The sequence below is a fragment of the Monomorium pharaonis genome, chromosome 7, assembly GCF_013373865.1.
Source record: "Monomorium pharaonis isolate MP-MQ-018 chromosome 7, ASM1337386v2, whole genome shotgun sequence".
Classification (NCBI taxonomy): Eukaryota; Metazoa; Arthropoda; class Insecta; order Hymenoptera; family Formicidae; genus Monomorium; species Monomorium pharaonis.
In genome coordinates this window covers 4708334-4735099 of record NC_050473.1, presented here as the reverse complement: position 1 = coordinate 4735099, position 26766 = coordinate 4708334, and the positions used below count along the sequence as shown (strand labels likewise).

Sequence of the window (26766 nt, the reverse complement as noted above, 5' to 3'; positions counted from 1 at the left end):
CGCAAATTCTGTTCTTACAGAAAAGTTGGAAATTTATTGGCTATCGTATGACTTTTAACCAATAAACTTGCAACTTTTCTGTTAGAGCGGGTATTTGCGCATACGTTTCTCTTGCAAATGAATTCAAGAATCGAGCCCCAGGTCTCTAGTTTACACCGAGCATTTGGTACACGTATCAAATAGTAAATAACTAGTGAATGTGTTTAATCATTGGCTGATCAGCTTAAATTTACTACTTGATACGCGTGTACCAAGTGCTCGGTGTAAACTAGAGCATTAATACAAGCTCTATGACCATATACCACCATATACTATTGGACTGCGTACTGCCTTTTGTGAAAATTATTTGGTATAAAAATGGATTCTTGAAAGATTACTTTGATTTTATTAATATTGTTATTTTTTAATTTACATTTTTGAATTGACAAGTTTTTTAAATGTTGCATTTAAGTGTAAGGTACAGGATCTAAACGTATTTATTAACATTTATTAAAAATATTGCATGGATAAATGTTTCTTATTGATTTTTCTTTATCATGTAAGAATTATATGTAAATTATTTTTACTAATAATATTGTTTTTATTTATAGGTTAATTTTATAATGAATTGACAATTTATTATAACTTATAATATATGTTTGTACTCTTTTATGTCACAAGTTATAATATGGATGCAGAGATATTAAGAGCGATATTAAAAAGTTACAGTAATGCAGAAAATATTCAATCTGAGAATTACGAAAATGTGTCAAAGGAAACTTTACTTTGCATACAATCTGACACAATACTGAATACTTTATGTACATCATTGAGCAATCTTTTATGTTATAAAATATCCAAGGAAGCTTATCAACGCTATTCAGTTCGATTATTGATAATTGTAATTATTCATTAAAATATGAATTAATATATCTCTTAAGTTATTTTATAATTGATATTTTAGTATGATTATGTTACAGGATGTCTTACGGAATTGGTGCAGTATGGTGAACAATTTTAAACATTTAAAGATATTTACATATAAAGAAAATAGCTTGAGATTTATGAGTATTCTTTTAGACAAATATCTCACAAATGACATTTTGAATAAGTACTACATGAAAGATACTTTGATAAGTTTAATCGTTTCTGTAATGCAGTTGTCAATTAAGAATACAATTTTGATGCGTTATGTAGATCGATTGTTTATAACATTTTTACAACTGGAAGCAAATGATAAAGTTGATAGGTTGTTACACAATGCTCTATGTTCAAGTTTGCATTTTAAACTAACCACGAAGGAAGAGATGTATGCTTTACAAAAATTTAAATTAATAGAAGAACCTTTGCTCAACAATTTTATGTGCATGTTTCCTAATTTGAAAAAGGAGAATCATGTAGGTGACCTAAATAATGAGATGTTAAATAAATTATTAGAACTTAGCGCCAAATCTGCATATATTTTTCAATTAATGTTTAATTTTTTAAAAGAACTATTAGTTGAACTACAATATGCATCTGTAGTCTTAGATTTCATAGATTTAATGTTAAAGCGAGTATCTATTTGTTGTGAAAATCACGATAAGAATATATTAGATCTTTATCCCAGGAAGCTGCATTCTTGTATAATTTTATTAAAGATAAAACCCAAATACCATACAATGCACACACGGAAATATACATTGCAAATGATGAAACAAATCTACAATAAAAATAAGAATGTTTTTTTAATTTTAATGTCCCACTTTCTTGAATGGTTAGAATATTTTGCATCTTACATCACCAATAATGTGCAAAAACTAGAAATTTTACAATAATAATAGTGATTAAAAATTATGCTAATTGCAGAAATATTTAATATTTTAAAATAATAAGTCTTATTTTTTTATCATAAAAGTATATAAGAGATATTTATTGTATTGTGTTACAAAATGTTAAAATGCTTTAGCTGAACAGAAAAATGATATATATTGATATTTTGATTAATTCATTAAATTTACACTAAAAATAATTACTTATATTTCTAAAATAAATTATATATTTATCTCGAATGTTGAAAACATGATGTACATTACCATATTTTGAATATTTCAAAAACCGGATAACATTTAAAATAATTCTTTAAAGAAAAAATCTTTCATATGTGTATAGTCTCTAATATTACAAATAAAAAGAAATATTTCCTAATGTGACATTATGTATAAGCAAAATACAAACTATCAAATGGTTCACAAATCAAAGAAAAATATCCATTGTATAAGTACTCTATATTATCGTATTACTGTATGTACTATGACTGTGTGCTAGGGTATATCGACATTATATTGTGTCCTACTATGCAATATTCTTATTAGAACGAATAGAACTGTAAACTTAATTGACAAACAATTTAATATTGCTAATGAACATGAAGAGAATATTGTTATTAATCCTTACAAAACCAGAAGTCACTTTAGCTTTGAACTATTTCAGTCAATTTTATAGTTTTCTAATTTCAACTAACTTAATAATGAATATTATAATGAATGTTCTTTATGTCGGTACGTGATCGGTGAATAGTTAGAGCGTGGGGGTGGGGATGGGAGGGGAGTGGCAACGAAATCGACGCTAAGGCCAACCGATCCAGGGTACGTTCCGTTTCACGCATGGTACGCATGATGCATCGTTCATCTTTGTTGTTTGTCAAACGTTAAACAAGGATGAATAATGCATTATGCGCATCATGCGTTGAAACGGAACGCAGTCCCAATTACGCAGAAGAACGCTAGTGTATTACAATGTGTTCTGAATTTTTTGCCAAAATAAAACATTTTTATGTGTTTTTGTACCACAATTATTATGTATTCCAAATATTCATCTTGTTTGTAAAATAAATTGATATAAAAACAAATAATGCATTTTTTGTATTCCAACCACATAAATTATGGTAAAAATGTTTCCACACAAGTTAAGTGAAATATTAACTTAATTTTTTATTTAAACAATTATTCTTACGATATTTATTCAACAAAAGTAAAAAAATGATGAAAGAAGTATAAATTTTCCAGAAGCCACAACTTCACGGTCTTCACCTAGAATCATTAACTCGATTTTGTCACGTGACGGTACCACAGACCCTAGTTGATTACATATTAGGTTTACAACTCGATCTTCAGGAGGTAGATAAATGTATATATCACCATAACCGCCTTAACAAATAAATATGTATCATTCTTAGAAAAAAATGAAATCAAAAAGATGCATATAAAATATCGCATATATAATTTGATTTTGCAATATATTAACTAAATCAGAAACGATACACAATCATTTACTGAAATTCCTCAGATTAAAAGGCCCCTTCTGGATTTCCGACCTAATGAAGGGTCACAGTACCATGCGTTAAAAATTCCTCAGATGACTGCAGCTTATATTGTTGTCCAGCGAGCGCAGGATCGTCATGAGTTACAAAACGTACTTCAATATCCGTCGTATGCCAATCTGTTATATGCCATGTTGTTATATGATCTAGTTGCTACTCTTTGTCCAAAACCGCCTCTGCAAGATCGATTAATGGTTTATATAGAAATAAAGTTTGGAAGAATCAATAAGATGATTATAGAATAAGAATAAAAGACCGTATCTACTAAGATGCATTGGAGAAGAACTTCTGGGAAAGTGGCATAAATTCTGCACCGGTGACATGGAATTAACTCACTCAGCATGTAATATTTCTAAAACATTTTATTTGAAATATTACACTTTTACTGCAACATCACAGAAATATTTCATGACCGTTTCTGCAACATTTCTGCAATGTTTCAATGTCCGTGATCATTTCAAATGTAATCGTTGCTCAAAGATTTCTGCAATATTTCTGAAACATACCAATGTAAAATATTATATTACAAAAACATTTTAGAAAATATTTCGAGTATATGTCTCGTCTAGCTTATACTCACATTGCACAAATCTTCCACTGCAATTGTGCTTACACAAATCTGGCGACCACTCAGACCATACCCAATGAGTACAATGCTGTTTAAAAAATATTTTTTAAAATGTTTAAGAAACATTTTTTAAAACATTTTAAAAAGCATTTAAATAATAAAATAAATCCCCTTTTTCTTATGAAAAAAAATGTTTATTTTACATTAAAAAAAAATTCTTTTATTATTTAATAAACATTTATTTAACGTTTAAATAAATTCTTTTTTAAATATTTACTAAACATTTGCTTAAGGTTTTGAAAGCAAAAAATTATGGTTGCATTATTCAATAATTTTCATAAATTCAACTCACCAGTCTAGAATCGCTTAATTTCTACGATAATTTAGGAGAGTAGACTATACATGTTTCAATCAATTAAGCTACAGTCGTCGTATCTTAGTTAAGCTATTATAGCTTATTTCTACAATTGAAAAAACGGTCGCCCATTCAATTGTTAACCGCCGTTGACGTTGCTTGACCTCGAAGATCGTACGTGGACTAACATTTTGTGATGATTCATGATGAATATTTTAATTATGTTTACGAATACATATTTAAGTTATAGATCAGTTCAATGATGTCAGAAAAATGAAATATGTATAGTTAAATAATAGATTTATAAATAATCCAGCAAACACAATTACATTTCTAACAGATTTTTGCCTCACTTTTGGAGGCAAAATCAAACTTAGTTCGGTCTCGTGGATCGCTATTCCGTAATCACTTACCGACAACTATCGATGTCGTTAAGTATCGTTGCGCATATTTTTTCATACTAGAACAACACAGGCGCGCGCTACGCGCGCGCTATTTAGTTTTTTACTTTTTAAAAACAACAATTGCAATAATAATTATCCTTTCTAAAAAAGGGCATGGCATTGATACTCGCATCTCTCGAAGTATTGTTGTCGCTTTTCCGCGATGCCGATTAAACGTGTGTGAAGTTAGCATCTCAAAGTTTAGCATCTCAAAAAATACTGCAGAATTACTTGCATCCAGCATAGTTCTACAGTTCTTGATAAGTTTCAACAACAGTTACGTTGAATTACGTATTTTAAATAAATTTTTATAAATGAGATGCTAACTTCCAAAATTACATAATAGCATCTCACCGTATTTCGAATATACGACCACAATATGTTTAAAAAATGTTTCAATTAATTATATCACCGGAACTCTTTAGAAAATTATTGTACGCGTCCGGAACTATATGAAAAATGCGTTAAAATAAATATATCTGTCGATATTCGATTAGCACTTCACGTCTAGCCTTCAAAATTCAAGTTTATCGGGCAAAATAATTGTTTAAAAAATGTTCTAATTAATTATATTACCGTAACTTTTTAGAAAACTATTGTACGCGTCTGAAACTATATGAGAACTGCGTTAAAGTAAATAGAACTGTCGATATTTGAACAGCATCTCACGTTTAGCCCTCAAAATTCAAGTTTTTCGGGCAAAATAATTGTTTAAACAATGTTTTAATTATTCATATCACCGGAACTCTTTAGAAAATTATTGTACGCGTCCAGAACTATATGAAAATTGCGTTATAATATATAAATCTGTCTATATTCAATTAGCACTTCACGTCTAGCCTTCAAAATTCAAGTTTCCCGGGCAAAATAATTGTTTAAAAAATGTTCTAATTAATTATATCACCGTAACTTTTCAGAAAACTATTGTACGCGTCTAGAACTGTATGAGAACTGCGTTAAAGTAAATACAACTGTCGATATTTGAACAGCATTTCACATTTAGCCCTTAAAATTCAAGTTTTTCGGGCAAAATAATTGTTTAAACAATGTTTCAATTAATTAAATCACCGGAACTCTTTAGAAAATTATTGTACGCGTCCGGAACTATATGAAAATTGCGTTAAAATAAATAAATCTGTCGATATTCGATTAGCACTTCACGTCTAGCCTTCAAAATTCAAGTTTTTCGGGCAAAATAATTGTTTAAAAAATGTTCTAATTAATTATATTACCGTAACTTTTTAGAAAACTATTGTACGCGTCCGGAACTATATGAGAACTGCGTTAAAATAAATACAACTGTCGATATTTGAACAGCATTTCACATTTAGCTCTCAAAATTCAAGTTTTTCGGGCAAAATAATTGTTTAAACAAAGTTTCAATTAATTATATCACCGGAACTCTTTAGAAACTTATTGTACGCGTCCGGAACTATATGAGAACTGCGTTAAAAGAAATAGATCTGTCGATATTCGATTAGCACTTCACGTCTAGCCCTCAAAATTCAAGTTTTCTGGGCAAAATAATTATTTAAAAAATGTTTTAATTATTTATATTACCGAAACTCTTTAGAAAATTATTGTACGCGTTCGTATCTATATGGGAACTGCGTTAAAAGAAATAGAACTGTCGATATTCAACTAGCATCTCATGTCTAGACCTATAAATGTAAGTTGTCCATTTAGATAGTTGTTGAAAAGTACTTTTAAAATTTTTAAATTAATTAATTTTGTCTGAGATGCCAGTTACACCAAATCCACGTGCGCAGACGTACACGCATATATACGTATGTTTTGTAACAAAAAATTATTTTTTCATTAATTTAATCATCAGAACTATTGATAGGACGTCTCTAAACGATAGAACTCTATAGATTTAGTCTTCTCTGTGGTCGTATATTCGAAATACGGTGAGATGCTATTATGTGATTTTGGAAGTTAGCATCTCATTTATAAAAATTTAATTAAAATAGATAATTCAACGGAACTATTGTTGAAACCTATCAAGAACTGTAAAACTATGCAAGTAATTCTGCAGTATTTTTATGAGATGCTAAACTTTGAGATGCTAACTTCACACACGTTTAATCGGCATCGCGGAAAAGCGACAACAATACTTCGAGAGATGCGAGTATCGATGCCATGCCCTTTTTTAGAAAGGAAAGGAAAGGAAAGGATATCAAAATACGTGCGCAAAGATACTTAACGATACTTAACGATAGTTGTCGGTAAGTGGTTACGGAATAGCACCCCAGTAGGCCTATTCTGTAACTCGTTAAGAGGTATCGGTTTCGTTATACTGTCGTTGCGCAGCTTTTTTACCATATAAAATATCTGCGCAACAACTGTATAACGATACCGGTACCTCTTAACGAGTTACAGAATCACACTGCTGGTTCTAGTCTTTATAGTTAGTAAATGATTGTTTTTTTTTTTGTAAGATTGTAAATCCTGAGGGGATGCAATAAAGAATACATTTTATATTTGAAGTGTTTTAATTGCTTGGAACTTATAAATTATTTTGGAATTTCTCTAAAAAAAATTTATTTTTTAAATAATCAAAAATCTTGGCAAATTCGGTTGGGTGCACCAGTGCGCACTAGTGCAGTTTAGTTTTTCCCATTCTGAATACAAGCCAACAGAATACGAAACACTAATAGCGTTTTCTACTGGGAAAACTAGTGCAACACTGGTGCGCACTGAGTGCAATTTTATTGTTCCACTGTAAAAATCAGTTCACATATTTTCAGTGTTTAATGTTCTACTGACAAAATTGATGCAAACAAATTGCACCGAGTGCAACTTTTGCTCTACCGGCTTTCGAGACGTTGGAAGATGCCAGTGCAAATTAAAATAGATATGTTCGTGCTTTAAGGTATTACATTAAAGTATATGTTATTACATTATTTTAGTAAACTTTATAACAATGAAATTGTTTAGTTTTTAAACCTGTCTAATGATGTGTTCCACTGAACCACACTAAACCTGCACTATTATTGTGCTAGTGGAGTTTTCATCGAAACCTACCACAGCGCTGGTGCTGCACCGGTTTTCCCAGTAGAAAACGTTATAAATGAGGGCGCACTGGTGCACCCAACCGAATTCGTCATATCCTTAAAAAATAATAAATATATGAAGTGTGTGAAACGCATATACACTACGTACACACTATACATTAAAAAACATTTTTGTTACATATGCGTCGAAAATGTTCCTTTTCATGGCCTACTGACCGCCAAGTAACCGATTGTACATGAACATTTTTCTCACAAGTACAAGCAACTTATTCCACCACCAATCAAGCGTGTGGAAAAGTCGTGCAGAAATAATTTTCGCACGACTATCAAATTCCGCACATTTTACATCTCTCCCTTCATTCTGACACTTGCGTCGTATTATGGGCACGTCATCTCATGACACGTATATGCTAACTCTTGCAAATTTTACCGATATTTTATCGCCATCTCGCGATATGCAAATGGTTATTCTCGATGCTTCATCGCTTTCGCAAACCTAACCGAACCCTAGTCATAACATATCAATTCACACTCACGGACTATACTTCGACGCAAAGGTAACAAGAATTATTATGTTACATGTGCGGATCGACTATTTCCTTACTTATGTTTGTGAATGTATTCATTTTTGATTCGCAGATTCATTCCTTGCACTTGAAGAAAATAGCAGATTTTCTTCACTTGTAACACAAATATCTATTATAAAATTTTTGATTATTTATACTTTTCTGGACTTTTACTTTTTCTTTTTCATTTTTTTAAGCTCGTTTTGTTGTATGGCAGCCTCACTGAAAATTTCTTTCACTTTACGTTTGCGTTCAACATCGCTCTTAATTTGCTGTCCAATTTGTACTTTAGCTAAAAAGTCACGATCTCTTCTCATTTCACGAATTGCACCTTTAAACTCCCTCTTATACTTATGCAATAATTTATCTTTTTCTATTTTTTCTCTTGACATAGATTTATGTCGTTTTCCATCATATCTGTAAAAAATAAATTTTAAATAGCATTGTATCATTGTACTATTAATATTTTTATAATAAATCATACGCTGTCATGCACATTCATATACGCACATACGCACGCACACATGCATGCATACACATAAATAAAAAAATTGATTATATAAAAATCTACAAAAAGCTTTAAATTTGTTGTAAATTAAAACACTATAAAAAAAATATTGTAAGTTAAATAAAAAAATATATAATAGTTACACTGTCATTATTTTTGGCTCATATGTTTTTAAAGGTTTTGGTCTTTTCTTTTCGAGCACAATGTATTCCAATTTCTTGTTTCGTAGGAATCCGAGTTTCTTACACAATTCTTTTATAAGATTTCTTACATTTGCTGAATATTGTTTAAATTTATTTATTTTTAATAATTGAAAAATATGTTCAAATATCGGATATACCGCTTCTAATTCTTGAAGATGATTTTTAAATTCATTAATCAAATTGATTGTAATCAGTAAAGCTCTTATTCTAAATTCGTTATTTAATTCCTCATCAATTAAATCACTTGCAAACATATGTGCGCTGTTTGGATCAATTGTGTCTGGAATAATTTCTGTCTTGTTGATCACCAAAGCTTTACACATAACTTTAAATGGTGAGATAATTTTTATTTTTTGTGTCAATTCTGCAGGCGTCGCTATATAGATAATGCCTCGTAAAAAATTAATCACAGATGGTGCAAATCGCTTGCTTAATACCGTATACTGTAATAAAAAAAAATTAATGCATTTTAATGTAAAAAGAACATGTATTTTCTTAATTTTATCTTAAAATTTAAGTAAAATAGATTACTCACTTCTAATATGAGAGTACATATAAAGAGACCTTTTGAAATATCACTTCGATATTTCTTGATGTGAGCTTTTAATAATATTTGTGACATAAATACTAAACAAGGAGTAACAACAGGATGCCTAAAGTCAGATGTCGGAAACAACAAGGATACTAATTTAAAAAATATCAGCTGAAAAATAATAAATTTATAAATCTTATATGCATAGAGAAAAATAGTAATATAGGCATTACTTAAAATTATGTTACAATTCTATCTCTTGCAAAAAGTTTTTTTATTTATATATATCTTTATATAAGATGTTTGAAAATTCGCGCATTTGGAGTATAAGACGTGATATTAAAATAACTGTTTCCATTTAGCAAAATTGCATTTAGCAAAATCTGATATCGGATAGTTTTCGCAGGAAAGCAGATTAAAATTAACGAATAAGTGTTTTTATCTGACACTCAGGTGTGCGCTTCTTACTCGCTTGTTCATTTGAAAATAAAGACAAATGTAAATAATAATATGCTTTGTGAGTTGAACGTTCTATTATTCGAGATATCACAATGTATATATGTATAATGCATGTAATATGGAACATCGTGATATCTCAAAAGATAAATAGAGATTTATTGCTAATACAAATTATTTCTCTGTGAACAAAAGATAATCATATTGTGTTTTAAGAATTAGTCATTGAAAAGGAATATGTCTTTTAAAATTAAGAAAAACTAAGTATGTATTTCTGAAAAGGTAATATCAATAATATTTTGTTGGATGATTTATCATTAACTATATTTGTATGTATAAATGTTCCATACTAATTTGCCATTAATATACATTTATATTATGTAAATATTTACTGAGTTATTTAAATAAAACAAAATGGTAAGAAGGATCATTTATAACCTCTTCTCTCCTTTATTTATCTTATTAAGATATATTCTCATATTTAAAGACATTGTCTATTAAAGCTTACTATGAAAATTTTTCAGTAAAAAGTACAAGTTGACAAAGAAATTATTTTGTCAGAATGTCTGCGCCACAAACTAGCGCAATGGCGCGAATAAACACGTGATTGAAATATATAAAATAACTATTAAAGAAACTATTAATTTAGTTCCTAGTTATTTAAAAAATGTAACTAAGTTACAATTATAGATAGAAAAAAGAAACAGTTAAATTACAATTAATAAATTAAAGTAATCCTAATTGTAACTGTATTACAAGTAACGAGTTATTTCTAAACTCTGAATTTTATGTAAATCAATGTAGAACATACACACATACAAACTTACCGTATCCATGTCAGGATATCTTGTCTTATTTTTTTCAAATTTATTATGTTTCTCCTTAATTACTTGTTGCATACAGGTTTTCGCATTTTCTGGGTACATATGTGCTAAGTCATAAAGATAAGGACATAATCTGAAATAAAGTTATACATATTAATAAGCAATATATATTTTTATAAGACTAGTAAGTGTAATCAGTACCTATTAAAAATTTGGAAACATTTAACTAAATCGTCAGCGCTCTCTGTAAAAGTGCAGTTGTTTATGTATTGTAACAAGTATACAAATAAATTTGACATTTTTTCTCTGTTTCTGTTATCTAATGTCCAATGATTGCATTTTATTATACGATCTACGATCACTGATTGATAATCCACATTGTGACAACTCAACAATTTTTCCAATTCTTCAAAATTTTCTGGAGCATTGTATGTGTATGGTAATTCTTTTCGTGCCTGTTCCATAATCTCTTTACGCTTCAAGAGATCACTTTTGATTTGCTGCTTTTTATTTTTGTCAGATAAATTTTGTATATGTGCACTATTGCTCTGTTTCAATATTGATGTAAGACAAATTTTATCTGACTGATCTATTCGTTTAATATCTTTTATCAGATCATTAACAAACATAACACGTTTCTCACGTTTCTTCACAAACACTTGCGTTTCAATTTCATCCTCACTAGATAATTCAGACATTTTTAGATCTGAAAGATCGTCGTTGGACTCTTTCTCATCATCTGAATTTTCAATCTCTAAATCTTTATCATTTTGATATGCATTAGATTCATTGTTAGCCTCAGATAATTCTGAATGTATACTCTTCTTAATTTTTGTGTTTTTAATTGTTTCCTTAGCAGCAACGTATTCTAATTGATTTTCCTGCTGCTCATCATCACTAACATCATTTTTATCGCTATTTTCCTCATTACTGATATTACTGACGTCAGAAGGTATTAAACTAATGTCATCGTTATCTTCAATGGTTTCCATTACAAAATCATCCTCAAGATCATCCGCAGATTTATGCCAACATTGATTACTGATATCACCTATAAATAATATATATATATATATATACATATATGAATATTATTTATAAATATTTATAACTATAATTATTAACTATATCACCTATAAATCCCTTCATTCTTGCCAATCTATCGCTTTCAAGTCTCTCTAATCTCTCTTTCTCCTCCTGAATAATCACCTCCTCTGATTTCAGTTTCTCAGATGGATTACCTCTGGCTTCAAATTTTAATTGCCGTACAGCGATATCATAGGCGTCAGGTTTTGTGATCTCGTCAATATCCTCCGTTAGCTTTTTGGACATAAAGGGTAAGAGGTCTTTCCATTCAGAATCGAGCTTCTCTGTGAGATTGATTGTTTCTTCGTGCATCTTTTGTTTCTCCGCCTTTCGTTTCTTCGATTCCACAATGAGTTGGTCAATTAGATTCTTCTTAGATAATGTGGAATCTGCTTTCGATAAGGTGCCACCACCAAAATGAGCGTTTTCTACAAAATTTTTGTTCAGCTTGCCACTAATAGTGTCATTATCACTAAATTCATCATCACTCCTAGGATCATCAAACTTTTCGATCTCCTCGAGAGTTTGTCCTCTGTGTGTTAGTACTTCATCATTTAAATTAAAAATATTCTCTTTTTTATATGCTCTCATGCGCTCTGTAGCAAACCTCGCTATCGCTTTGTCTTCTGTGCTCATAGCATAGTGTTTTTCGCCAATACGTTTATCTAAGAAAACATTGTCTTTATTTTGCAATTTATATTCTTGGAGAAGGCTCTGCTTACGCCTATTAATTACTTTCGCTCGTGAAATTCCTGGCAGTCCATGATCATTTTTACTTTTTCGACCTAGCACTTTCTGTTTATCTCTATTAATGTGCACCTCGAACGGATTTAACCGTTTTTTGTTTTTCTGTTTTACAGTTTCGGACAAGTTCTTTTTTTTTGTCTTAACCATTTTGTGCAACAGCTTTGCGTAATAATATCATTTACCATAAAAAAATCAAAGCAAGATAATCTAATTTTGTATAATTCACGTTTTAATATTATTTTTCAAGTGTTGCATTTACCAAAACCATCAATTCCGCACTGAACATAAAATAACAAATTACTTCATCGTTATAAAATTTTTATAAGTAATTCTGTTATACGTATTTTGGTACTTACTAATATTATTAACTTTTATAATAAATATATATATATATATATATAAAACATTAAATCTTTTTGCAACAATTCTATACACGTGCTCAAACCTATCGACATAAAGCATGTGATGGCATGTGGCATGGATTGCGCGATGGCAGAGAAAACATGTCCGACTAAAAGAGAGAGATAGCAACTGGTCTGGGTGAAGCGCTGTTTCTGTCTAAACAGAGAAAGAAATTAACCCAGATCACGTCTCTGTCTTTCTAATAAGTGTCTGCTGGGCACTTTTCAAGGGCCTTTCAGGAAATGCGCAGTCCATGCTTTATGTCGATGGTCTATGGTTGCAGCGGTGAAAGAAATAAACATTTTTGGCAACGTGATACATAAGCTAAGTTCGGGGAGACGCTATTAGCGCTAAAAGTATCATTCTATCCTTGACTACGTTTACACACCTTTAAACAGGTTTAATAACATCAATACTTCTAGAGCTGTCCAATCATAACCATTTCATTCTTCCGAGGAATGGCTGTAGTTGGCCAGTTTTATAACTCCGATGTTGTTAAACCCGACGTGTAAACGTAGTCCTTGTTGCTCAGTGAATGTCGAAAAAAAGAGCACGCTCACAGCGCCAAAAGCGTGCTCTCCGAACCCAACCATGGTCTAGTTTCCACCGTAGTCTTCAATCCGGGCCCCTATTCTTGAATTCATTCGCAAGAGAAACGTATTCGCAAATTCTGTTCTTACAGAAAAGTTAAAAATTTATTGGCTATCATATGGCTTTCAACCAATAAACTTGCAACTTTTCTGTTAGAGCGGGTATTTGCGCATACGTTTTCTTGCGAATGAATTCAAGAATAGGGGCCCTGATCTTGTTCCGGTGCGAATCGAATTTAATGTCGGTTTCCACTGGAAGTCAAGTAGAAGTGAGAAAAATTGATATTTCAGTAGAACCAACTTAACTTAGCTTGTTGAATATTAACAAACATAACCTTTGAATAGCCTACATACATTAAAGTGTCAAAAAAACGAAAATTATATCTCGTTTATTTTCCATTTCGATTACTAAGGTTAGATTTCTTTTTGAGAAAATATAACCTAATAAATGGTAACTATTATACTAAAAAGTAAAGGTTGGCACTATTTACTTCGATCCTGTTTCAACCGTTTCCACCAAATAAATTTGGTGTCAATTCGCTATCACTCCCACAAAGCGTGTAGATCGAATCGAGAGTGAAATGAGCGCAGTCAGTCACGTTTCCATCGATTTACATCTGGTTCTACGCCGTACTAGGAGCGAATTAATGCATCGGTGGAAACTAGACCCATGATTTCCATGGGTCTGTTCGCGTCACATGCCCCAACATGCTCCTATTCACCCCAACGCACTCCAATACGTTGATTCCGATGACGCCAACCTATTAGAATGCGTTGGAGTGAGTAGGAGCATGTCGGAGCATGGCGACGCGAACAAACCACATGCAATTAACTACTGGGCCCCGATTCTTGAATTCATTCGCAAGAGAAACGTATTCGCAAATTCTGTTCTTACAGAAAAGTTGAAAATTTATTGGCTATCGTATGACTTTCAACCAATAAACTTGCAACTTTTCTGTTAGAGCGGGTATTTGCGCATACGTTTTCTTGCGAATGAATTCAAGAATCGAGCCCCTGGTTCTTTCTATCTACACTGTTGCACTGGTGCAATTAGAGATACTTGGTCTGTTCTTTCTATCTGCACTGTTGCAATAAGTTAGAATGAGAAAAAATATACTTGTCTTACTTTAACTTATTGCACCGGTGCAACAGTGCAGCTAGAAAGAACAGACCACATGTTACACGACACCCTTAAACAGGTTTATGCTCATTTCTTCATGTCGTCATCTTGCAGTTAACATTATCCAGGAGATAAACTACCAGATCCATGAACGTGATTGGTTAAACTTGAGATTTATCCTCCGGATAACTTTATCGGGAAGTGAAGAAATCGGGCGTAAATCACATATTTTTGTGATTTACAAAAAAATATAGAGGACCTCCTCTGGTTCTTGTAAATGAAAAAAAATTTGGTCCTGTATAATCAATATTGTATAAATTGTGTTAAAGGCTTAAATAATTGCAAAAAACAACATTTAAATATATAAACAATTTACTAATGTAATATTTATCATTATATTTTGATTTAGAAAATCTTACAATTTTTGTTAAAAGTTAATAAAAATTTAGATATTCAATATTTACATCAATATAAAATATTTAACACAATTGATCTAATATCTTAAATTTTAACTTAAATGTTTCCCTAATTGTGCGAACTTATCAAAATAAAGATAGGGGATCCAAAGATTTCTCTATTATCAATTATTTGCAATTATATATATATATATATATATATATATATATATATATACACATATATCTTCAAGAAATACATAATATTGACATTTTTTATACTGAAGAACAAAAAAGAAATATTTTAAATAATTCTGTAAATATATTATTTCTTCTTTTTCCCTTTAAGTCTTCTCGCATGTTTGTGCGCTTTATAATGCGTTTTTTGTTTTTCTTCAATAATCTCCTTATATTTACGCTTGTTGTATTTTGTGAATTCTGCATTTGCTATGAGTTCATCAACGATTGTCCTCTTGCGTTCCTTCTTTACAAGACGTGAAGAATAGAAATCCATTGGAGAATCAATGACTTTGCCAATTTGAAAGTGTTTTGGTAATGATTTCATGTCATTCTTCTTGTAGAAGTGTTTTGGGTTTAACACTGATCTCATTCTCAGTACTTCAAGATCATGTCTAATCTCTGGTGTTATTTGAGGTGCACGCATATTAAACCATCCCGAGCCAGTTCCCATCTTTCGTTTCTCACGTTGTTTCTGTAATTCCAATTGATGTTTACTAAACTCATAAGGAGGTACTACATGCAACTGTTCAAAATCAGATTTGATAACACTCTTTTCTAAAATCCTGTCCAATGGATTGACCTCTTTTGTTACATCTGTTAATTCTTCCGTTAGTTTAAAAGTTTCTTTTGTAAATTTCCAACCCATATCAGTTTCAAATTTTTCAAGATCAAAGTCTTTACTAGAAATAATTTTGTTTCTTTTTAGTTCTTTTCTCTTAGTGCCCAGAAAATCCATATCATATATCCTTGTTAGATCTACATGTAATAAAAAAATTCTTTGATGACATTCAATTTACTGTGCAATTGATAAATTGTGCAACAAATGACATTATATTAGTCTAACTTTTTGCTCCAGAATGGAATGCATAAATATTGCTTAATTTAATTATTGTTAAATACACATAATTGATTTGCTTAAAAGAAAAGTTTTATAAGAAAAAATTGTCACTCTGACCAAAATCAAGATATTAATCTTTAAAGTTAATGACTATTCAAATTATCCGTCATACCATTAGAATATCCATTATATCAAAATAGGACATGAATATGTCCTATTTTAGTGTCTTTACTAAAATGCATAAAAAATTTATATATATAATACTAGACAATTAAAACCTTATTAGACAAAGGCAGTTTATTTTGCTTCGCATTGTAAAGTATATACGATGCAGACTTCCACCCTTTCTATAGGAGAGCTGCATCCTCCATCATCTGTATATATTTTATAATATAAAGTAAAGCAATACTAAAAATTCACGACTTTAATATAAAGTATAGTAATAGACATTCATTACATATTAATATAACTTTTAATTCAAACATTTTAAATTTTGTACACTGTTTCCAGTGGTAAGTAAATAAAATGTATGCGCATGTGACCACAGAGAGTACTTATGTCGTTATATTTCGTCGGTATCCTGAAGAGTTGTCAACTTTAATGATTAATATCTTGCTTTTTGGGGCAGAGCGACACTTTTTTCTTTTGAAATTTTTTTAATGCAAGAACACATCGATTAAATATTGTATTTGTAACGATATTTAAACTGAGCAGGTTACAGTAAACATTTATTTTATCAAAAATAATATAATAATAATCTTAATTAACAAAATAATCTCTATATAAAATCTTAAATTCATAGAAAAAAAATAATGCAGACATAATTACCGGTGGTTTTAATTTCCACATCGTCATCATCATCACTGTCTATTAATCGGTCTTTGTTTGTTAGTCCGGAATTACCTCTCGTATCAATTATTATGTCCATTTCGAATATTATTTTTTCTAGTTTTCTTCTTTGTCTCGTATATTGGTAGTATACACGTTTCCAATCTAAACGGAAAATAATTCAATCACGTGTTTTTATAAAGACAAATCAAATAATTATAATCTCTGTATATAGGCGTGGACAGGTCTCATGTCACATACATATGGCCTGTTCGTTTTAGCTGCACTCGAGGTTTGCACTCTAAAAGTGCAATTTCATGCGAGCGAAGCAAATGGTTTGTTCGCGTCGCCATGCTCCGACATGCTCCTACTCACTCCAACGCATATATAATAGGTTGGCGTCATCGGAATCAACGTATTGGAGTGCGTTGGGGTGAATAGGAGCATGTTGGGGCATGTGACGCGAACAGACCTAAAGTGTTTTTATCCCCTTCTCCATCCAATAAAAAGCAGCGTTGCTTAAGGCCCTGACACATGGGCTGCGTTCCGTTTCAACGCATGATACGCATAATGCAGTGTTCATCCTTATTTAACATTTGACAAACAACAAGGATGAACGATGCATCATGCGTATCATGCGTGAAACGGAACGTACCCATGAATTGACGTAACCATAACGTAAAGGGCCATCTACAATAGAGAGTTGTAGGCCGTAGCAGTAGTCGTAGACAATATTTTCATTACGTACTGTTTTACTAATTACGGCCTACAACAGACATTGAGCCAATTCAGTGGGTGCTCACGATGAGCGTTCAGGTGTTCGGGGTTAGGCCTAGTCTACAATGGATGTCGCAAGTCGTATCGTAGGAAATTTAACCAATCATGTTTGCTTTTCTTCTCTCTTTCTTCTCTAAGATCAACTATAATTGGCTAGATTTCTTACGACACGACTTACAACATCTATTGTAGACCAGGCCTTAGTTTTTAGTCACCTCTCTATGATAGCCGGCTTGTATATTATTGCTACGTCGTTTATATTATTGACAACATGGTCGTAGATTTAGCGTTGTTACGACTAAAACACTCCATTGTAGATGGCCCTTAAGGGTACCATTACATTTGTCTGATTTTGTTGAACGTAGCGATTGGCTGCCAATAAAGTCTCCCCACTTGGCTACTTATTGGCAGCCAATCGCTACGTCCGATAAACTCGTCATACGACAAAGGCTAAGGTCCGTATTCAGAACGCGCTAACAAAAATGTTAGCGCGTTGTTATCCAATAGAAGAATCTGTATTATAAAAAAGATTTTTCTATTGGATAACAACGCGCTAACATTTTTGTTAGCGCGTTCTGAATACGGGCCTAATAATATTAGCCAAAGAGTGCGTTCGGAGAAACGCTATTAGGCCTGGTCTACAATGGATGTTGTAAGTCATGTCGTAAGAAATCTAGCCAATCATAGTTGATCTTAGAGAAGAAAGAGAGAAGAAAAGCGAATATGATTGGTTAAATTTTTTACGATACGACTTACGACGTCTATTGTAGACCAGGCCTTAGTGCTACCAGCAGCAGTCTTCATTACTCATTAAAAGTAGAACAAGGATAAACTGATGCTGATAGCGCTAATAGCGTCTCCTCGAACACACTCAAAATTGGACAAATGTAATGATACCCTAAGGGAGCGTTCTCACCGAGCGCGTCGTCCTTCGCGTCCAATCAAAACGTCCCATTTTATTATGATAAAATATAATAAACGTTTAGATTGGACGCGAAGGACGACGCGACGCGTGACGCGCTCAGTGGGAACACTCCCTAAAGATACCCATTCGTCATTTATAGTCACGTGATGTTTTTTAACTGAAAATGAGCGTGAAGCGTCAATGTGAAAAGGCACCTTAACGGTACCGATACTTCTTAACGAGTTACACAGGCTACGGTCCACTTGACGCTACAAACGTTTCGAAGCATTCTTTGATTGGTCAATTTGTAAAAATCTTTGTTTCGATTGATCAATTAAACGCTTCAAAGCATTTGTAGCGTCAAGTGGACCGCAGCCAGAATCGCACTACTGAAGAAATGCATCTTGGGTCTGTTTTTTATTTCTGCACTGCTGCTTGGTGCAATAAGTTAGAACAGAGAGAACCTGAGAGCGGCCACCGCGGCTTTTTTCGTGCGACCAATATTTGACTAGCATCAGCGCCAAACGTGGATGTAAAGCCCGTTCTACATTAATTGCAGTCGCCAGTTGCAATTTGCAACACCTAATAAATGTCGAGCTTTAACTAGAAACTAAGCGCCTATTGGATGTCAAGTCGCAACTAGCTGCTTGCGATTAATGTAAAACAGACTTTACATCCACGTTTGGCGCTGATGCTAGTCAAATATCGGTCGCACGAAAAAGACCGCGGTGGCTGCTCTCAGGTTCCTCTCTGGTTAGAATAAGACAAATATATTTTTTCTCATTCTAACTTATTGCACTAGTGCAGCAGTGCAGGAATAAAAACAAACCTCTTATAAGCCACAGATTAATATTTAAAATTTCATATTGAAATAGTAAATCCAAATGTTTGGACTTCTAAAATTTAAATTTTGTAACCCAAAACTTTCATATTATAAAGTACTAAAATTCAGCAAAATATGTTTAAAAAATTGTGCAACAAAAATTTAAATCTACAAAATTGTGAAATATTCAAATCCTTTAATATATTTAAGCTTGTGAGATTATAAAATCTAAATCTCCCGAAATCTTGGTATCTTTAATCAATCAGATTTTACATTCTTTTGTTGAGTTCATTGAATTTCCTAGTCCTACAGTTATTTTTAGGAAGGAAATTAATACTTTTCATGTTTATTTCTTCTCTTCCCACGTTAAATGTTCTTTAGTATCTGTTTGCATAACAGTTCTTTATACCGAGGACGATGCACCGCAAATGCATGTGTTTTTGCGCTTAATGTAAAGATTTTATCGAATTTTAAATCATACTTTACGACGGCAATTTCATCTTACAACATAAGAAAATGTTTTACGCGATGTGTTGCGAAATAACAGAATGATGAGATTTCATTTTAATCGGATGCACCACGTGACGGACGCTTGAAAAGAACTCGTGTCGTGCATGTGGGAAGATGAAAAAGTTTGAAAGTTTGCAACAGATTGTTACCTTTAATAAATCAAATGACATACAAAGGCCAATCGCAGTAATTCTCATTGTTTTTCTGCAACAACAAACTTTGATTCTCATACCCTATTGATTTAATGTAATAATTCGCAAGGACACGTATTATATCTGCGATATAATTTCCTTATGGATCGCAGGGTTGACATGTTCAACGGCGCATCGTCCTTGCGATTGGCTTTCCTTTTTCTCAATCTCTTGTCTCGCCTTACAAAGAATAGCTCGCTCGTTTTCGATTGTCGAGCTTACACATGTACACAAATTTAACATTCACGCACGCATGCACACACGCGAGAGCGTGCCAGGAGGAGAAAAAAAAGGAAAACGCAACGCGCCGAAAGATAATTAACTCTGCTCGATATGCTCAATTGCTGAATCTAAGTAATGTCTAATTTAACGATGTCGAAATGGTTCTCTCCTTTTCTCTTTATTTTTCTTTTCAGTTCGCACATTTATCAATATTACGCGTTTCCCTCTTTTCTCTTTTGTGACATAATACTCAATTCTAAAGACCAGAATTTCAAACTACTCAAAATGAACGGAATGCAAGTCAAAAAAAATGGGAAAGGAAATCTTTTTACTTTAATACAGACGAGAAGAGAGAAGGAAGATTTGTGATTGAAATCCAAGTTGAGAATGAGAAAAATAAGAAGATGAACGGAAAGAAGCTATTGAATTTCAAACTCAACTAAACATTTTCATAATAAATGTTAAAGGAAGAAACAAAAAAGAATCGGTCCACTCTAAGATCGATTCATCATAACTCACTATAATTAATGATATCAGTACACAACTAGTGTTCTGATAATAAAGTATTAATAGTTAATCATAGTGATAATATAAGAAGAATAATCGTAATATTAAGAATAATGACAATATAATCGTAATAATAATAATGACAATAAGAATAAGAATAATCGCAGCAACGATGCGGTTTTCATTCTTAATTTTTTTTACGATACAAATCATAACTTCGCGCAGCGAGAAAGATATCGCGATTGACGAGTCGTCCCGCAACAAAAGACATAGATCGCAATCCTATTTAGAGCGCAAATGTTGGTGTGTTGGTCGCTACACATAACTGTCGCCCGCTACGCATCATACCTATAAAAATTCTACGTGACAATAATAGCGCGTGACAATGGATAACAGTGGTGGTGTATGTAATCAAATATATAAAAACACAAAGTATATGGAACTCTGGCATTTCCTTGCAGACGCGTTATAACACCCCGGCAAAAAAGATCCTTCGTTCTCCAATTGCGCAATGTTCATAAAATGTTTGTAAAACAGTAAACGAAACACTAAAAGCTACTCCGTAACTATCCTCTCTTTGTTACATGTATTACCAAAGAAAATAAAAAAGGAAAACAAAAGAAAACAAAAGAACATCCGACAGAAATAACTAATCAATAGTCATATAAAATGCATTTAATTTACGTGTGGCAATAGTAGTATTCATATTTTTTTGTGTTGCTTTACTTTGATAGTACTTCTCTCACTAGACACGATTCAACATATAGAAAGTTCATCGTAATTATTTAATAATTGTTTTATTATTTATAATTATTCTCTTAAAGCTGTCTAAAGACTCGCTGCGTGGCAGGAGCATCATGTTTTTTCTTCTTTCATTTATTTTATATTACTTTGTTTATTCTTACACACATGAGACGGTATCTCTTCATTTACGTTTTTCTTTATATTTGTTTTTTCTTTCTCTGTATTTTATTTTTCTGCTTTAGTTAGGTACGTTTGTAGTTGTCCTCACTTGTTAATAACACATTTGTGTTTCGTACGCGCTATTGCGCGTATTCATTTAATAAGACAGTGTCTTCACCTTTCTCTAGTCACCATAGAAGGATATATGTGTGTGTGTGTGTGTGTGTGTGTGTGTCTATGTATATATTTATATCTTAAATATTTACTACTTATGGATGCTTTGTGATTTGTAACTTGTATAGATCACAATATCATACCATCTGTGCCATCTTGAACGATTTTCTTATGACTTTTCTTTGCCATTCTTGTTTTTACAACGTTCCTTTGAATACTGTACAATATTTCTGCACAAATAATTCTGATCCCATTCCACCCTTGAAAAAAAAAATCAATTAAATTTGGTGATAAAAAATGAATATAAAGTATGATCATGTAAAAAAGATTGTCAACATATGTTAGATGTACACACATGTACACACAGGGTGAGTTACTAGAAATTATCATTACCAATAAATCCTTATAAAATATGAATTAAAATAATATAAAATAAGTATTTGATAAAATTTGCTAACTTCAAAGGAAACAATTTTGTAGTTAGAACAATTTTGTTCCAGATACGAAGAGTATCTCAGTTGTTTGAAATTAAATCGCGTTTTATATAAAAATCGCGTGTATATAAATCGGATTCTTCTTATTAGTCATGCGTAGAGATATTAAATTATTGAAAAATGAATACAAAATATTTATTTTCACCTCAATATGTATTCTAATGCAAAGTTAAAACATCTCATAAAGTCGTTATTTTTCAATATCTTTAGCTTAATATTTTGTATTTTACACATAGAATAACAAAACTCAGTTAATGATCTTATTTTTTGCAGGTACAATGCAAGTGCAATAAGCAAATGTACTTTTATTAAAAATGTAATTATTTTATTACATTATTTTTAATATCAATCGATACTTTTCGTAATTTTACATTCATCATTATACAAAATTATTCAGATAAAGTTATTAAAAAATAAATGGTTTACGAGATATTTCATGTTTTATATAGGGAGTAATAAATTCTTACGCTGCGCGTTTAGTTGGTATAAAATACTACTCTCTCTTGATTAAAATGTATAGGATAAAATTATTGATAATTATTTATATTAATAATTTTATTTTTTGATAGTTTTGATATTTATATTTAAAAAATATATAGATATAATTTATTTTTAAAAATATCAATAATTTAGAAAAACCTCGAAATATTCTGCTTTTATCTAACGCAATATTATGTTGATATCATAGATTTATACTTAAAATTAAGTAAATTTAATCTGAAACATTTTAGTAAGACATTCATATCTTTTAGGATTTATTGGAGATTGGATAATTTCAATCTATTCATTCCATATGCATGCGTGTGTGTATGTGTGTGTGTGTGTGTATGTGTGTGTGTGTGTGTGTGTGTGAATCACAGTAATGTTTAAAAGATGCTAGAACGAAAATTAAATTGAAAAAATATAAATTATAACGGATAAAACTTCGAAGTTTTTGTTTTAATGTTTTATCCACTCGTGCGTGTTTGAAAATTTGTTATTGTATAATTTATATTTAATATATTCATCGAAACTTACATGCTAATTAAATTCAGACCAGCCGAAATCGCAATTTTAGAAAAAAAATGCAAATAAAAAATAACTTTTTAAATCGAAATAAGTTTATCGCTATAAAATAAATAAAATTTTATTCATATATTCTCTCTCGAAAATGATTATGCACTCAATTCAATTAAATATGCTTATTTCCAATTAGGTTTTCTTTTTAATATGTATCTATGTGCTTTTTTCTTTTTTTATACACGTTGCTTGTTATTTATTCGCACCAGTGCGAATAATGTATAGATTTCGATCAATTTGTTTATTTGGAAGAGAAACAAAAGCGAAAGGATATTGTATATTTATCATTATTGACATTAGTATAACGTTGCAGAACTGAAACATGTTAAGATTCCCTTTTTTTGGAAGATAACTCGATTGTGTTATTCTACTTCCTTGTTCTCTCAGTCTCGACTGTTTTGAAATATTACTTCTCCTTTTTTGTATATCGTTCGATATAACTTTATCTTTCTTCCTGTGTCCGGCAGGAGGGGCCTAAGCAATTGTAGGTCTAACAACATGATTCCCAATTTAATTAATCATACATCGTCGGATTCGCACAGCTGCCTAGGTCCGCGGACATTGGCATTTCATTACAATTATACAGCTACATAGATTCTATATAAATACCTACTATGCATTCATATAATACATACCTAATATGCAATTGTATTAGAAGTTGATCATCGCATGTGAATTTTTATGTAACTTAATAACATACACGTACACACCATTTCTTGTATCGTTCATTCTTTACGATGGAATTATACAATTTTCATGGTGAAATACGATTACCGTTATTTTGTGGATTTTCAGTGGAAAGTGCCGAAATTGCATGTTTGTCATTCAAGTTTGTATACAAATATTGTATGCACACTGAGAGAAAAATATTGGTATTTGTGATTATAATTGAACGAGTAAAATAATTAAAGTTAGAAATCCATTCTTACAATTATTACTAGTTCAATGTTAGTAACATACAATATTACGAAAAAAGAATGGTTGTAATTACCATAATATAAATACAATTGGCACAAAAAATGATTATAAATTAATCATTTTTGATGCCAACTCCACATACATAAAATGGTAATTACAATCATCTTTTAAGTCAGTGTAATACATTGTACATTATTATTACTGCTATAATTAACATTATAGTAGTGATAACTTTAAAATAAGATTTTCAAACTACAATTATTTCTTATATTCAATTATAGTTACAGAATACTTTTCTCTAAGTGTACTTATGTTGTGTGTGTGTGTGTGTGTGTGTGTGTGTGTGTGTGTGCGCTTCTTGCATTTTCTGAAAGCTTTTATGTATGTATGATTGTATGCGTACTTTTCATACAAATTCACAAAAGAAACCGCAATATATAATGAATTTTGTGTAATATACATATTAATATGTATTAATGATTTCGTATTTTCTCGTTTAGCATCTTTTCATTCTTTTTCACCCATGTTTTGTGTGTGTGTGTGTGTGTGTGTGTGTGTGTGAGGTTTATTTTTAATAGAGATGTTCAGATTTCAAATAAATGTACGATATCGTGTGATGCAGACAGTAATATAAATATTAGAATAAAAGATGCGATCTTTATTTTTATTCTTTTGCTTCTTCTTATGTATATATACTTTTTTTGTTCAACTTAATAATTTATTACAGTAATAAATCGCACCGTCAAACAAAAGTAATGAAATCGCACTTAGCAACATTTTATTTATATCCAATTTGCGACATTTTCTCGACAAATATTCGCCAAAGCTACCAGCGACCTTGAGATCTTTCCTCGATTAAATCGAAGAAAGAGACTTACACACATACTGCCTACATAGATACAATAGATCTTTGTTTCTACCTTTTTTTCTCTCGCGACAACTCACACAATTTCTCCTTTACACTTACTCGTGATATAATCGTTAATATAACAACTATTTATTCATAAATTCTGAACGATCAAATTCAATTGCAACGTGATCTACACTACAGTTCATTTCCCGTTTAAAATTCTCATCCGTCCAACTCATACACGTAAAATGCAGAATGCGTGTGCGTGTCTAAACGCTCAAGATTAAAAGAATAATGTACAATACGAAAATTAGTGAAACCAAACAAATATGCGTCTATATGGAGACAGGAAATGAACGGTAGTACTCATAACGTTAATCAATGGCAACTCGTGTTCGCCTAAAAAGATAATCGCTCGATAATCATACTCTCGATTTTCCGTTGCATTTTTTGTTTCTTTCTCTTTTTTTAAAATGTGTATTATCTATTCTGTGTTAGTCGCACGAGCGGCAGTGAACCATTTTCCCTCCGCACGCGCACGTACACGCGTACACACACGCAGATACATGCAACACGTACGCGCGCACACGCATACGTACACACATACACACACGTATCGTCATCATCATTTAGCCCCTTTCTTTTCCTGTCTTCCTTGTCTTTACGTTCTAACAATTTTATATTAATAACCATGTCACGCATCCGGTTTTGTCTTTTTTTTTTCTTTTATCAAATCTGATTGTATGAATATACTCAACAATCGGTTGATATTCTCTGCGATACAATGATCATATTTCAGGCGAATTTTGGTGTTTGCGCTTAGTGGCAAGTGTGATGATGCGACGTGTGACGATGGCAATGATTTGCCGACGGTGATAATGGCGATAAATGGTCTCGATGACGACGTAACGATGATTATACCGGTAATGCCGATGACCGACTGTCGATGTCATAGCCGATGACGACGATGGCATAGACTTTGACAAGTTCCGTTACTTCGCTTAATGACTTGAAAACGAGTTTACGAGTTATAATTCCCAAATGTTCGAGTTAAGTTAAAGCCTTTTTCACTTGATTAGGGGAGAATCTAAATTTGGATTGGGATTAGGCTGCGTATTCGAGGATGGCGATGGTACCTGCGCCACCGAGCCTTTCCCCTCGGACAATACGTTTCCTCCTCCACCACCACTGCTGCTGCTGCTGACACCACCGCCGCCTTCCTTCATCTTCTCGCAATAATCTGCGAAAATATCACGAAAACGAGCCCAGGATTTTTCTGGTACAGTGATGGCTGTCCTAAAGTTCGTTTTTACCTGTAAGAATGTAGTCCAATTTTGCATTATATATTGTTAAATGTACAACATTAATTTCTTTAA

The 26766-nt window shown here is 31.7% G+C and overlaps 4 protein-coding genes and 1 long non-coding RNA gene across 18 annotated transcripts in view; 1 reads left to right on the top strand and 4 right to left on the bottom strand.

The window, feature by feature from the left end:
* The first annotated feature begins 193 nt into the window (after positions 1 to 193).
* On the top strand, positions 194 to 1801 carry LOC105835493. Of its 11 annotated transcripts, none has more exons than XM_012678826.3 (3): positions 194 to 349; positions 703 to 880; positions 960 to 1801. In XM_012678826.3, the coding sequence occupies exons 1-3, from the start codon at positions 291 to 293 to the stop codon at positions 1794 to 1796; spliced, it is 1074 nt and encodes a 357-aa protein (XP_012534280.1). In that variant the 5' UTR covers positions 194 to 290; the 3' UTR covers positions 1797 to 1801. The 11 variants fall into 11 exon arrangements, with proteins under 11 accessions (XP_012534280.1, XP_012534281.1, XP_012534286.1 ...); XM_012678827.3 differs by having other exon boundaries at positions 202 to 349; positions 709 to 880; XM_012678832.3 differs by having other exon boundaries at positions 204 to 349; positions 661 to 880; positions 944 to 1038.
* A 1125-nt stretch (positions 1802 to 2926) lies between these two features.
* LOC105835486 lies at positions 2927 to 4814 on the bottom strand. 3 transcript variants are annotated; one of them, XR_004964170.1, is made up of 3 exons: positions 4261 to 4814; positions 3921 to 3996; positions 2927 to 3835 (listed from the first exon to the last, which is right to left on the bottom strand). It is a non-coding gene; the product is annotated as an uncharacterized LOC105835486 (long non-coding RNA). The 3 variants fall into 3 exon arrangements; XR_003625260.2 differs by lacking the exon at positions 4261 to 4814 and having other exon boundaries at positions 2927 to 3516; positions 3597 to 3835; positions 3921 to 4095; XR_004964169.1 differs by lacking the exon at positions 4261 to 4814 and having other exon boundaries at positions 3921 to 4096.
* A 2317-nt stretch (positions 4815 to 7131) lies between these two features.
* LOC105835328 (nucleolar protein 14 homolog) lies at positions 7132 to 13611 on the bottom strand. The gene is made up of 7 exons (XM_036290176.1): positions 13002 to 13611; positions 11946 to 12923; positions 11014 to 11863; positions 10816 to 10945; positions 9536 to 9703; positions 8941 to 9443; positions 7132 to 8706 (listed from the first exon to the last, which is right to left on the bottom strand). The coding sequence occupies exons 2-7, from the start codon at positions 12790 to 12792 to the stop codon at positions 8460 to 8462; spliced, it is 2745 nt and encodes a 914-aa protein (XP_036146069.1). The 5' UTR covers positions 12793 to 12923; positions 13002 to 13611; the 3' UTR covers positions 7132 to 8459.
* Positions 13612 to 15422: 1811 nt separating this feature from the next.
* LOC105829609 (deoxynucleotidyltransferase terminal-interacting protein 2) lies at positions 15423 to 17345 on the bottom strand. The gene is made up of 2 exons (XM_012668614.3): positions 17059 to 17345; positions 15423 to 16148 (listed from the first exon to the last, which is right to left on the bottom strand). Exons 1-2 carry the CDS (start codon positions 17156 to 17158, stop codon positions 15478 to 15480), a joined length of 771 nt encoding a protein of 256 aa, XP_012524068.1. The 5' UTR covers positions 17159 to 17345; the 3' UTR covers positions 15423 to 15477.
* Positions 17346 to 19915: 2570 nt separating this feature from the next.
* Positions 19916 to 26766, bottom strand: part of LOC105839507 (transcriptional activator protein Pur-beta) — a 45327-nt gene continuing 38476 nt past the window's right edge. For both annotated transcript variants that reach the window (XM_012685860.3, XM_012685861.3), the window contains exon 7: positions 19916 to 26703. In XM_012685860.3, the coding sequence (XP_012541314.1) occupies positions 26458 to 26703 (246 nt within the window). In that variant the 3' untranslated portion in view covers positions 19916 to 26457. The remainder of the gene's footprint in view (positions 26704 to 26766) is intronic.

Coding starts and splice junctions, on each gene's coding strand:
- LOC105829609 (XM_012668614.3), bottom strand. CDS start 17,158: ATGGACATAATAATTGATACGAGAGGTAATTCCGGACTAACAAACAAA. Junction 16,149..17,058: donor TGTGGAAATTAAAACCACCG/GTAATTATGTCT, acceptor TATTACATGTAG/ATCTAACAAGGATATATGAT.
- LOC105835493 (XM_012678823.3), top strand. CDS start 291: ATGACCATATACCACCATATACTATTGGACTGCGTACTGCCTTTTGTG. Junction 350..660: donor CCTTTTGTGAAAATTATTTG/GTATAAAAATGG, acceptor TTATGTCACAAG/TTATAATATGGATGCAGAGA. Junction 881..959: donor CAGTTCGATTATTGATAATT/GTAATTATTCAT, acceptor ATTATGTTACAG/GATGTCTTACGGAATTGGTG.
- LOC105835328 (XM_036290176.1), bottom strand. CDS start 12,792: ATGGTTAAGACAAAAAAAAAGAACTTGTCCGAAACTGTAAAACAGAAA. Junction 10,946..11,013: donor TGTTTCCAAATTTTTAATAG/GTACTGATTACA, acceptor ACTTTATTTCAG/ATTATGTCCTTATCTTTATG. Junction 9,444..9,535: donor TATGTACTCTCATATTAGAA/GTGAGTAATCTA, acceptor TTTTTATTACAG/TATACGGTATTAAGCAAGCG.